Source organism: Diceros bicornis, chromosome 16 (genome assembly GCF_020826845.1).
Source record: "Diceros bicornis minor isolate mBicDic1 chromosome 16, mDicBic1.mat.cur, whole genome shotgun sequence".
NCBI lineage: Eukaryota > Metazoa > Chordata > Mammalia > Perissodactyla > Rhinocerotidae > Diceros > Diceros bicornis.
The window spans coordinates 59,916,055-59,930,059 of NC_080755.1; the positions used below are offsets into that span (position 1 = coordinate 59,916,055).

General features: G+C 36.5%; 1 protein-coding gene across 6 annotated transcripts in view; it reads left to right on the forward strand.

Annotated features, from left to right (window-relative positions):
- SOCS6 (suppressor of cytokine signaling 6) overlaps positions 1-13,720 on the forward strand; it is a 35,781-nt gene extending 22,061 nt beyond the window's left edge. For all 6 annotated transcript variants that reach the window (XM_058557294.1, XM_058557290.1, XM_058557296.1 and 3 more), the window contains one exon: positions 8,088-13,720. In XM_058557294.1, coding sequence (XP_058413277.1) covers positions 8,213-9,820 — 1,608 coding nt within the window. In that variant the 5' untranslated portion in view covers positions 8,088-8,212 and the 3' untranslated portion in view covers positions 9,821-13,720. The remainder of the gene's footprint in view (positions 1-8,087) is intronic.
- The last annotated feature ends 285 nt before the right edge of the window (positions 13,721-14,005 follow it).

Below are 14,005 nucleotides of genomic sequence, written 5' to 3' on the forward strand. Positions count from 1 at the left end.
GCATAACAAACATTGGAAGCTAAATTCTCTCATATTTCATGTTATATTATTGGCCGTTGCCCTTATTTTCTTTTTTATCGTGTGGTCTATTCCTTTCCCTCCTTTCTGCTTCTCCCTTTCTGGAAAGGCGTTAGAATCTGTTCTTTATTTTTCCTGTTTTATAAAGGTAGTGGCAAGTAGTGTACTAACAGATTCAGGAACAGTGGAGTATAGAATCCAGGAAACTGAAATGGAAATGTAAGAGCATGAACCAAGGCGTGCTGAGAAACTGACAGTGCAACCTTTAGTGCAGAGACAGTTAGAACAGGGAAACTCCTTTATCTTGCTAACTTTTTATATGGATGTTTTGCTTACATTAAAAGTCTTTCTCTTTGTTCCTTTAAACTGTCTTCACAGGTAGTTTAAGCTAAGAGTTCTCAAAGTATAGCCTGTGGATTCCTCTTTATGATAATGCTAAAACATCTGCCTTTTTCATTGTATTGCCGTTTTCACTGAGAGTGCAAGAGTGATGGTGCATAAAATTGATGGTCCCTTACCACGAACAAGGCAGTGGCACCAACTATCGTAGTATTGAACTTTCGTAGTAGTCGTACGTTCTTCACCTCCAAGCACTTAGAGGAAAAAGAAATTCCAGTTACATTTAAGAATGTCATTATGAAGTGTAAAAATTATTAATTTTATTAAATCTTGACCCTGAGTACACATCTTTTCAAAACCTTTATGGTGAGGTGGACATGTGTAGAAAGCACTCTTTACCACATACTGAAGAAAGAAAGGTGTCTTGAGAGGAAGTGTGTGTGCCATTGTTTGAGCTGCTAGCTGAGATAGCTGCTTTTTTGTGAAACACCACTTTTACCTAAAAGAATAATTGACAGACAAACTGTGGTTATTCAGCTTGGGTTTTTAGTAGATATTTTCTCATAAATGATCAAAGCCTGTTATTACTTACAGTATTGTTGCCAATGATAAATTCAAGCTTTCAGGCAAAAATTAGAATTGCGGAAAGCTTCTGTCTACCAGTGTTAGCTTAGCTGCTTCCCAATACTTAAAGACTTTTCTGATGAGATTAGCAATGATATTAGCAAATATAATTTTTTTATATTAGATAAAGAAATAATTAATACATGGTGTTACAAAATCATGCATGCATAAAAGATTCATTCAAAATGCAAGCTAGACCAATGGATTTGAATGTAATAGAGTAAAAAAATTCTTGCTATGGTTTCAGATTTTACAGTGAAACTAACTTTTAAGAAACTATCACTTGTTGATTTTTGGTATAGTGTCACAAGAAGAATATCCAGTTATGTGAGAAGCTTATCAAATAAAATATTTCTCTCTTTTCCGGATGTACTATATATCCGTAGGAGGTTGGATTTTCTTCTTATACTTTAACTGAAACAACGTATTGTGACAGATTGAATGCAGATGCAGATGTGAAAGTCCAGCTGTCTTAAGTCAGACAGAACAAAGATTTATAATAATGTAAAAGGGTGCCTTTTCTTTCACTTAATTTTTATTGTTTGAGGAAATGTATTCATTTTTCATGAAAATGTTATTTATGTTAACATGTAATGAGTATATTGTCATTTTAGAATGAATTATTAAATATTTTTAAATCTCAGTTTTAATTTCTAATAGGGTAAATTTCAATAGATATAACCCATATAGACAAAGCTTCTTGTGGTCTTCAGTAGATTTTAGGAGGATGAAGCGGCCTTCAGAGCAGAAAGTTTGGGAAGCACTGATGTAAGCGCTAGACTGACGGGCGGGGCTTTGGCGTCAGCATTCGGGTTCAAATTCTGGATCTGCTCTTTCCAAGTGGCAAATTATTTAACTTTGTTAGGCAAATTTAATGTCTCTGAGACCCAGTTTCCTCACTTGTAAAATGGCAATGATAAAGCTGTTTCATTTGTTGAACGTTAAGTAGTTGTTGGATCTTATCCTTTAAATTTTTTCGTTAGTTGTTATAATGACAGGCGTGATTACCTCCAATCATTTCTTTAAAAAAAGTTGTGAAATTATTTGAAGATATCTTCTGCCCATATGGATAAAGTATTCATGTGTAAAACCTTTTCCCTTTAACCTTATACACATATTCAAGTATATATGTAAACTTAAAATTTTACAATTAGAAAAGCAATAACTAATTCAGAACATTTACTTAGGCATGATGAGACAGATGGCAATCCTATAAAAAGATGGCATATATTTTTGGAAGTGCAAACAGAAAAACAGATACTCTTAAAAATTCCAGAGTAATCTTTGCCTAGAAAATGAAAGGAAGAGATAAAAGACCGTATGGCCTAGTAGAACTTTTTATAATTTCTAATGTCTGGGATTGAATTTTGTTTATTTAATGTTAATATTGAGTTGCATGTGTATTGATAGTTGAAAAAGGATGAATTATCAAGTAGATTATTACCAAGTACTTTTACTGTGGTTATCAGTCACTTGTTTTCTATGAAATGGATGCGATAGTGGGAAGCATAACCACTTGAACCCCAAATATAGTGAGGTTAATGCAGTAACACTCATCACCTCAGAATCGGTTACTGATTCTGCTGTCGGGCAGTTATATACATCAAGTTGCCATCATTGTGGAGCAGCGTTCTCATTCATTGCACTTCACTGTTCATTCAACAGATATTTATTCAGTGCCTTCTTTGGGCCAGGTACCAGCTAGATGCTGGGGTAAAATGTTGAGAAAAAGTGACATAGTCTCTGCTTTCATGGAGATCATAGTCTGCTGGGGAGATAGGCATTAATCAAATAATTATACAGACAGATCTAAGTATACATCCCAGATGAAAATTCTAGGCAGGAGAGAGATGCAGTATTCTGAGATCCTGCCATTGGGTGATTTCACCCAGTCAGGAAGAGCAGGGTATGGTTCCTTGAGGAACTGACAGATGAGCTTAGGTGTGAAGGAATTAGTCAAAGAGGAGAGTGAAAAAAACATTTCAAATCAAAGGGACAGTATGTTAAAATGTTCTGTGTTGAGCAAAGATATGGTAAATGTGAATGCTTTCGGTGTGAATGGACCAGAAATGACCACGGAAAGAATGACCAGACCCTGTAGGACCTTATTGACCATGTTAAGGAGGTTTGTGGTTTATCCTAAATAATGGTAGATTATGGCTTGAGGTGGGGAGTGAGGGAGGTGAAGGTAGGTAGGGTATCTGATCACCATACCTGATTAGGTTTGCATGTCTACGGTTCGTTTACTCATGATTACTGAGTACCTGCTACTCCTGGGCATGGTCCTAGACTCTTGGGAGACAGCAGTGAGTAAAGCAGAGTTAAAATCCCTGCTTTTGTAAAGTTTACATTCTTTAATGTAAAAAGGGGGAGAAAGACAACCTAATAAGAAAGTGCTTTTGTATGCTAGAAAAAAATAACGTGGTTAAGAGTGTTTTGCATTACAGTTTAAATGGCATGGTCAGGGGAGGTGTCATTGAGAAGGTGACAGTTGAGCAAAGACTTGAAGGAAGTGAGGGGATTGGTGGGTAATATTTGCAGTCAGCACAAGGCGCTAAATGGCAGCATGTTCGTAGTATCCTCAGAGCATCAAGGAGGCAGTGGAGAGGGCAAGGGAAGAAGAGCGTGCGAGTGGGAGTCACATCATGTAGGGCCTTACAGACCACTGCAAAGACTTGTCTTTTACTGAATGAAATGGAAAGCTCATGTGGCCTGTTTAGATAGAATTGCCTATCCCTGATCATTTGTAATAATGACTTTTGATTTTATGGGAGATAGATTGCTTCATTTTGGTAAGAGGAGATTTAGCCAGTTTTGTGCAACGTGGATTTTCCTATCCATTTATTTACTCAATAGTCAAGGAATATTTACGTGATATCAAAGAATTTAAGCAATATATATTAAATATCTAATAGTAGTTTCTGGTTAGGAATATAAAAATTAATAAGACGTTTCTATCTTCAGGTACTAAAATCTGGTTGGGAAGATAAGCTATGGATAGAACACAAGCAATTCTAAGTCACTGTGTGACATAGTATTAAGGGAGTACAAATTAAGTATTGGGAGTCCAGAGAAGGGAGAGAGCACTAATTCCCTCCTGGCTGGATGATCAGAGCCGATTTCAGGAAGAAGTATATATTTTTTTAAGAAATTCCCTGAAAGGTGGATTAAGAAAGAGGAAGAGAACATTTATCAGGAGGAGGGAACAGCATAAGCTAGGGGCAGAGGTAGAAAAACAAAAGACTTTGTAATTAAGATTGAAACTGAACTGACATTTCACACCATTTCTAGAAAGTTAGCTGGGCCTGACCCTCCAGGTCAAGCTTTTGGTTGATTTACATGCTTGGGTTTGAGAGATTTTGGGGTGACACTCCAGACAGACCATATGTAAGCCATTCTGGATGTTGATCCATTGATGTAGTTTATCAAGAATTTGCTGATTTTTGACTACTATTGTGAACAAAACTTTCTTTGCAACATCCCCATTATTGGGGCTAAAGGCATTTGTTTTCTCTCGTATGCACATCCTTTAGTTTTATGGATATTACTAATTAAGTTTTCTTAATCTCTGTGTGAAATTCACACCCACTTTTTTTGTGGACAAAATTGGAATCATTGCTAGTGAGCCAGAAAATTGTCCCTTACCACAGGGAAGTCTTATTAGTCTTGGTGTCACCATTTTCAGCCTGTTAAGACAAATAAATGCAGTTTCCACTGCTGTGAGGAATTGCACTTAGAAGCTCTCGCTGGTTAAGAGAAGTTGATGGGCCTTTCGGTGCACTTGGGTTGTCCTGCTTTTCTGAGCTTCACAAAAGAATTGGGCAGATGAGACCGCAGTCACTTTGTGGTGTCTTTTGAACTGAAGTTTTATTCTTTGTTTTTTGTGCCTTGTTTAAGAAATTTTATTCTTATCTCAAAGTCTTAAACATTTTAAACTTCAATTTTTGCAATTAGATCTTTAATCTACTTATAATTTATTTTCATCAACATTGTGAGGTATGGAATCCAATTTTATTATTTTTCCAGATTTATAACCAGTTGTCTTAGCACCATCGATTAAATACTGTCCTTTTCCCATTGTTTTGCCTTCTTGCATATGTCTGGTTTCTGGTCTGCTTTTGTGTATGATAGTGTTTATTTATTTATAAAGATTTCTACAAATATTTCCATGATACATTTTGGTAATATTATAAAATTATTTTATATTAGTCTGGAATATCACTTAGCTGCAGCAGAATTTATAACTGACTTTCAAACATTTAAAAAATGTTATGAAAATGTTATGCAGGAGTATGAACATGCAATGTGCAGATTTTCATGAAGATCTTTTTTGCCTTCTTAAAATATTTCTGCAGAAAGGCAAATTGATATGAAGTTAATATGTAAATGCTGAGTGTGGTACGTTATGGTGAGTCATTGGTTGACAGCTTCAGGAGTAGCCACATGGGCGTTACATAGTTTGTTGGGGTGTGGGGTACAGGGGTCAGGGTCTGGGGCTTGCTTATCCACGGGGCTCGTAGATCGGGCTCACCTGATGCAGACATTATACTTTTTACCAGAAAGCCACTTTGTTCATTGTTACTCAGTATTTATTTATTTCCATGATAACAGGATATTGTCTTCTATTTCTATTGATTTTTTTTCTTGTTGATTTTTAAAAATTTCAACATAATTTTATACATATTGTAATTCCCATATACATTGATTGTTTTACGTTACTTACATTTTATATCAGCTGCTTTCTAATGGAAGGTTGTAATTCATCTTAGTCATATATCGACAGAATATCTAAATTCCATTACGTGATGGTTTTACATTTACAGATGTACCTATCACAACCACAGTGCATGGATTCTTATTCTTGTCAAGAGATTAGATACTGGGGTCTGTCTTACTTTGCGTACAAAACCTATCCTGTCTACTCAAAAGGAGTGACTTGCCAGCTAAAGTATATAGTCATTATGTTCTCTATTTCACGTTTATGAACGTCCATATTTTTGTCAAACAAATCAAAAATGTTAATAACTTAAATGTTACAACTTTAAGCTTAGGTAGAAGATATTGGTACTTGAATAGTGAGTTCATCTAATATATAACTTAATATAGTATTTAAAAGTAATTGGTGGGGCTGGCCCAGTGGCGCAAGTGGTTAAGTGCGCACGCTCCACTGCGGCGGCCTGGGCTTCGCCAGTTCACATCCCTGGCGCGCACCGATGCACTGCTTGGCAAGCCATGCTGTAGTGGCGTCCCATATAAAGTGGAGAAAGATGGGCATGGATGTTAGCCCAGGGCCAGTCTTCCTCAGCAAAAAAAGAGGAGGATTGACAGATGTTAGCTCAGGGCTGATCTTCCTCACCAAAAAAAAAAAAAAAAAAGTAATTGATGCCCAAATATTTATACGTATTTTATTTTTTTACAACTTGCTCAAAAACATAGTACATGACAGTAAGACTTTTAAAATTGTTTCTTCCTATAGGGAGATGCTGTTGCTGATCCCGATAGGTTGTCTGATCTGAGTGGTTTTTACTAGAAATGATTTCATGCAGATTCTATCTATGCAGTAACCAAATACTATCTATAACTAAAGTAAACATCTGGAAGGTATCTCTCCTCTCAACTCCCACCATGTGTTAATCTTATATTACTAATGGGTTTGTATTACAATTATTATGAAGCCATAACAATTTATTAATGTGCACATTACCACACAGTGCTGGTATGTAGTAGGGGCTTAGTAAATGCATAGTGAATTAATGAATGTCATCAAGCTTAGAGCTGTAGTCTTTTGCCAAAAAACTGAGTGGTGCTAAACTGATGGGTGGAGAGATCAGAATCTTGCTCTTAGTTTTATTAGCGTTTTTCTCAACTTCAAGCTAATCATCTTGTTATGGCATTATACTTTGATGGCTGCAGAAACTGAAGAACAAATAAAACGTGTAGTTTAAGCACAATGTCTTTGCAAAGCAGTTATTGCTGTGCTCAGTTAAAATGACTTTGGGGGGCCAGCCCCGTGGTGTAGTGGTTAAGTTCAGCGCACTCCACTTTGGCTTGACGGGTTCGGATCCAGGGCGTGGACCTACACCACTCCTCAGCCATGCTGGGGCAGCGACCCACATGCAAAATAGAGGATTGGCACGGATGTTAGCTCAGGGTGAATCTTCCTCACCAAAAAAAAAAATGACTTTGGGTGTCAAGGTTTTTTCCTATGAAATGACTTTCAGAAAGTCTTTACAGAATTGAAATTTTATCATTTCAATGATGGAACAGTGTACAAAAAAGTTTAGAAAATATATTTTTGGATACAGAAGTAAAAATTTGCCATGGGAAATTACCAAAAAAAAGAGGAAGAAATAATAATTCTGGAAATATGCTTCATAATCTTCTTCCAAATAGATCTACACTAGACATGTCTAGTTTTTATGGGTGTACCCTAGAGGTGAAAGTGTTTCAAGCTGCAAGCATTCGGCTTGTCTCTCATCTGTGCTGGGCACTGGGGCTGGGAAGGTGAATGGGCCCAAGGAACTCTCGGGTATAGAGAGACATTTCTAGACTTTTTCCAGGTAACTTATCACAGATTATGGAATTCTTTTTATTTATTTTTACGGATGTTTAAATATTTAAAAACGTGTAAGTTGTTGAGGAATCAGCCAGGTTTGTTACTCTCCCAGGTCGATGTGGCGCCTTCTTTATTGAGTGTTGCTGTTTTCAGGATGCAGGCTGGTGCTGGGCAGAGGCAGGGAACCGTGTACGTCAGTGCTGAAGATGAGTGCGGGTCTGTTAGAATGGTTAGGAAAGACAAGAACGCTGACCTATCATTAAGGATAAAACCAAAAGCAAAGCAGAGAAAGAAAAGAGGGAGATTAGGGTTTGTTCTTGAAACATCCTCAGATATTTGTCAAATGCTGGTTACATAGTAGTAGGCAGTGATCTGCCACTCTGCTGGGTGAGACAGAAAAAAATCCCTGTCGCAATGGATCTTACCTTCCTGTGAACATACTCAGGTGTCCTTGTTATTCTGAAGCTAAAGGGCTAAAACTGAGTAAAATAAAACTTTTGTGGAAATATTTTTTAATGTGACTTTTCTTTAATTTATTTATTTTTTTTAGAAAATGGCTCCAAAAGGTAAATGAAGCTGGAAAAATACATAGATGCAGCATTGCAGCCTCTCCAGATGTTTGAGGATAATACTCCAGAGAGAAATTGATCCCCTTGGATTAGGTAACTAGTCATAATGAAGAAAATTAGTCTTAAAACCTTCCGGAAGTCTTTCAACTTGAATAAAAGTAAAGAAGAAACGGATTTCATGGTAGTACAACAACCATCACTAGCCAGTGATTTTGGAAAAGATGATTCCTTATTTGGTAGCTGCTATGGTAAAGATATGGCCAGCTGTGATATCAACAGTGAAGATGAAAAAGGTGGAAAAAATAGATCCAAAAGTGAAAGCCTCATGGGTACGTTGAAAAGACGGCTCTCTGCGAAACAGAAGCAGAAAGGCAAGGGCAGCACACCCTCTGGGAGCTCTGCCGATGAGGACACCTTCTCCTCCTCCTCAGCACCCATCGTCTTTAAAGATGTGAGAGCTCAAAGGCCAATGAGGTCCACTTCCCTCCGCAATCATCACTACAGCCCTACGCCGTGGCCTCTTCGACCTACCACCTCGGAAGAGACGTGTATCAAAATGGAGGTGAGAGTCAAAGCCTTGGTTCACTCTTCCAGTCCAAGCCCAGCACTGAATGGTGTTCGGAAGGATTTTCACGACCTTCAGTCTGAAACTGTGTGCCAAGAACAAAGTAACCCCCTGAAGAGTTCGGAATCTCAGAATGGAGACTTGCATCTTCACCTTGATGAACATGTGCCTGTAGTTATTGGACTTATGCCTCAGGACTACATTCAGTATACTGTGCCTTTAGATGAGGGGATGTACCCTTTGGAAGGATCGCGTAGCTATTGTCTGGACAGTTCTTCTCCCATGGAAGTCTCTGCAGTCCCTCCTCAAGTGGGAGGGAGCTCCTTCTCTGAGGACGAGAATCAGGTAGACCAGGACCTAGTCGTGGCCCAGGAGATCTTTGTGGATCAGTCAGTGAATGGCTTGTTGATCGGCACCACGGGAGTCATGTTGCAGAGCCCACGAGCAAGTCATGATGATGTCCCTCCACTCTCACCATTGCTACCTCCAATGCAGACTAATCAAATCCAAAGGAACTTCAGTGGGCTCACCGGCACAGATGCCCACGTGGCTGAAAGTATGCGCTGTCATTTGAATTTTGATCCTAACTCTGCTCCTGGGGTTGCACGAGTTTATGACTCAGTGCAGAGTAGTGGTCCCATGGTTGTGACAAGCCTTACTGAGGAGCTGAAAAAACTTGCAAAACAAGGATGGTACTGGGGACCAATCACACGCTGGGAGGCAGAAGGGAAGCTAGCAAATGTTCCAGATGGTTCTTTCCTTGTTCGGGATAGTTCTGATGACCGTTATCTTTTAAGCTTGAGCTTTCGCTCCCATGGCAAAACACTTCACACTAGAATTGAACACTCAAACGGTAGGTTTAGCTTTTATGAACAGCCAGATGTGGAAGGACATACGTCTATAGTTGATCTAATTGAGCATTCAATCAGGGACTCTGAAAATGGAGCTTTTTGTTATTCAAGGTCTCGGTTGCCTGGATCTGCGACATACCCCGTCAGACTGACCAATCCAGTGTCGCGGTTCATGCAGGTGCGCTCTCTGCAGTACCTGTGTCGGTTTGTCATACGTCAGTACACCAGAATAGACTTAATTCAGAAACTGCCTTTGCCAAACAAAATGAAGGATTATTTACAGGAGAAGCACTACTGAAAGATGATGAGAACCCTGCATCTTGCACTTTGGGAATAAGAAAAAGAGATTGAAATACAGTTTACAAACTTTAATTACTCTCAGTTCTTTTGCTGCCATACTATTTCAGTTTTATGTGTAAAAGAGTAATCAGTTTGTTTAGGGGTGGGGAAGTGTTGACAAGGTGTCTTGGGTTTATTTTGGTTCTTTAAAAAAAGAAGTCTTGAGGTTTTAGAAGCGTGCATTATCTTTCATCAGTGTGCAGAATAATCACAATGTGAATTATCAGATTCTCCTTAACCCCCCTTCCCAAGTCCTTTGCTGCTATCCACTGTGATTTTTATGCATTTAAAGCACATTTCATGTGTATTCAACCCTAAGTAAAGTTGAATGAAACTTATAGAGTGAAAATTGTTATGTCTCTTTAAATGGCCCATTTTTGAAGATAGTGTTGAGTAAACATACCCGTGTGATAAAACACAGAATTTTCACATACACTGAAAATGATTTGTAATCTCAGAAAGATTTATTTAGAATTGTGAATCGACATAATCTTGGGTAATGGAATGCAGATCTGCAACATATCTTTTACAACACTCATTTCTAAATTATTATTAAGGTTGTGCTGTTTTTTGGTTGTGTAAAGTTGAATTTTTCTGTTGCCTTCATTTTCATCTTGTGGTTTGTCTATTTGAATAAATGGCCTTACATTAAAAAATTGTAAAGAAATGTATACCATCAATTTAGAAATTGTTGCCTTTTCTGTCGTTAAGCTCTGGTACAAATTGGCATAACATATAAAGACCTATGGAACTAGAACTATTATTAAAGAAATACTAGATGATCATAGTTTCCTGTGATAGCAATTTTTTGTGTTATCTATCCTTTTCTTTGGTAAAATGTTTTATCTGTGATTTCTTTAGCTTAGTCAATATTTTTTCTTGGGTAAACTTGATACAGAACTGATTTTCATAAATGGACTAGATTCTCTTGCAACATTAAAGTTTATATAAAGTTTTAATTTGATTTGAATAGAAAGACAACATGATTTTAAAGTCGGATTTATATTATTTTTATGTAGTCACTTTTGAGATGTGCTAGATTCGACCCTTCCTTCCCCTACTAAAAAAACAAAAACCAAAAAAATAGAAAAACCCAATGATTTTAGTTGAAAAATTGTGGAAATTGTGGAGCACCGTGTAAGAAAAATATTAAAACCATATCATATATATGGAAGTCTTATTGCCTACCATATATATCGCCATTTAACAAAAGGTTTTCTATTTGTTTCTTTTTAGTTTAGTGAAGTCCTTAAGTAAATTGGCATCATTAGTTATTTTCTCTCTTTGAGTCAGTCCTTGGGGGGAGTAACTAAATATTTTTTAGTTATTTTGAAATGCAGTATTTACTCACTGCAGGGTCCTTTAGTGTAGTTTTGGGATTACCCCATCAGCTACGCAGCTTTAAAGGAAAATGTTTCCATCTCAGATGAAACATGTAATTTAAGACATTTCTTCCTTTGCAACTCAGTTTTCATATCTCTTACCCCCATTTAAAAATAACAGTCCAAGTCTTAGGTCAAACTTAATGGCTTTGACATTCAAACATATCAGTATCCCCATTTTTTTTCTCTATTTGTTTTTTAGGGTCAGAACGGAGAATTACCAAGAAAAGGGACAATGCCGTAATATCATGTTATGGTATTTTCACTTAAAGGGGAAAGGTACTTAATTTTGGTGGAGTGTTAATTGTACCTAGTCACAAAGACTCCTCTTTCATTTTCTGATATGTTTTCACCTACTAAGATGGGATATGGAGTATACTGTAATAATATAATTTAAGTGTTCACTATAAGCTATTTGGATTAAGAACTATTACAGAGTTGTAAACTTATCAAATTAATACAAGACATTTAAACTATTTTTTTGCAAAACTATTTATTTTTAAACAATTTAAAATATATCTAGGGTGAGTTAAAAGTCCCTGTGCATCTATATTAGATGGCAGGTATCATCACAGAATCACTGTGTATTAATATTAAATGTTAAAATGGCTTCTCCATGTTTCTAAAAGCATTTACATGTACTCTTTGTGAGGTCATGGTGCACAGAGGTCTTTAGACTGCCCTGAACCCCGTCTTACCATGTTGGCAAAGCCTGTTCCCCACGTTTTCCTCATGATACCATGTGTTTAAGATCTAGCCATTTAGTTTCAAGTTAAGATTATTATAATTTTCATCTAGATGTTTTTAAAATTGTATTTTGTGTTTTTATGGAGGGGCAAGTCTTGATACTGTTCTAATTCAGAAAGCCAATTTTTTATGTGCTTTTGTATATTCGTAATATAGAATACTTTAAAGTAAAATGCGCTATTCTAATTCAGTTTGGAATTGCTCAAGTCTGAGAGTGTGTTGATAATAATAAAAGTATTTGCCAAGAAATTACAGAGAGAGGAGTATTGCAGTATTTTCTCCTTTTGTGTAGAGAGCACCATTTGGCACAATAAATATCATGTGGAAGGTTGGCTTTATAGGAGGCTACAACAGTCTGGTTGAAAATGGAAAGGGGAAACAGAGAAATCTTCATCCTATAGTTTGGTTTAGGGACAATTTGGGTAAATTTCTGGATTCTATTGGCTAGTGGCTTAGATGACATGGACACAATGTGTGAGTGAGTTTTAAATATGTGCTTCTAAAAATCTGAGCTTGAGGCAAGAAAAAGAAAACAGGAAAGCTGTATCCTTTTGCCATAATAAATGAATCAGAGTTGATGTTTATCAAATTGTTTTATCACAAAACATGATGGAGGCCAGAAGCTGTTTCCAGGCTCGCTAGGACACTATTTTGCATTTTTATAAATAATAAGAAAGCATAGAAAGTACTTGAAAAATGTGTCACTCTTTCTCTTTCAAAGGAAAACTGTTCTCTTTCTACTTGGTGCAATAATCTGAAAATTTAGAAGGTCAAAAATATATCACAGGAAATGATCATAGAACTAAAAATAGTTTTTAAGGAAACCAGCTACACAGGGCAACTATCGTGCTGTTGAAGAAAATCATGTGCCAAAAGGCTAAATCATTGGTGTTTAGGAAATAAAACATAAAGTATAGATTATAATTTCTGAGCCAGTATTATTGAAACAGGATAAAAGTTACTAAAATCTTAAATAGGTTATATGCAATGTCTCTGCTAGTGCTACAAGTCTAAATAACAATGCTTTCAGAAACGCCAATTTTAGTCATTGTACGTTTCACATTGTATATGAGAGAGAATTGCTTTATGAATGATTCAAAATAATATTTTAAATCTTAATGGCTTTTCATCGAATTTGAAGTCTTAATTTGAAAATGAAATCACACTACCAGCAATAGACAAGTTGTTGAAAACTCTAATAAGGAACAGTCGCCAGTTCCATAAATAACTTTAAAATTCTAAAATAAAGTATTGGTACGCTAGTAATCACAAATTTGGTTTCTTTTAATACTTTTTTAATCCTATAAAGAAGGTTTTTTATAAGCATCCTTTTTATTAATCAGACATAACATGGCAAATGTGTAGTTGCTGTTTCTGAAAAGTAATCCAAACTCTACATCCAGAGATGATGAAAAATTCTTATAGAATTTTGTAATAAGTATACATGTTGGGTTAATGAAGTTTTATAGTCGTTGGAGTGCCATGAAATTAGTACTTGCAATCCAAATTGCTGTAGTTTACACTTTTTCTGTATGTTTCAAATCAGGTGTGTACCATTTGTACTGAGAACACCACAGAATGAATTATCCAAAGTCCATTGATTTTAATACGTGTTTTGGTTTGTAAACAAATTATAGTAATTTCTTGCACATTTTTGGAAATTAATTGTATAAGAATTTATGTATCTGCTTCTAGATACGGTGTGTAAATAAAACTTTTCGTTCACAAGATCTGCCTTGTAGTCTATTTAATACCCAGCTGCAGAGTCTGGTTTTAATTAGTATGGGGTTAACTAGATAATTCCTGGATGTGCCATATAAAGTAAGCAGAGACTGGAGGGTAGGAACCAGCAAATTTTAGTAAAAAGGGAAAAGTGAAATTGTGTCACTCATGGGAGACATGAAACTAGGAAGCAGCCAATGTTGCTAATATCCTGAAGCCTTCAACATAAAGGCTGGAGCGAGTTGGCAGAACATTTACTAAACAAAGTCTAATTAAAATTAACACAGTGATAA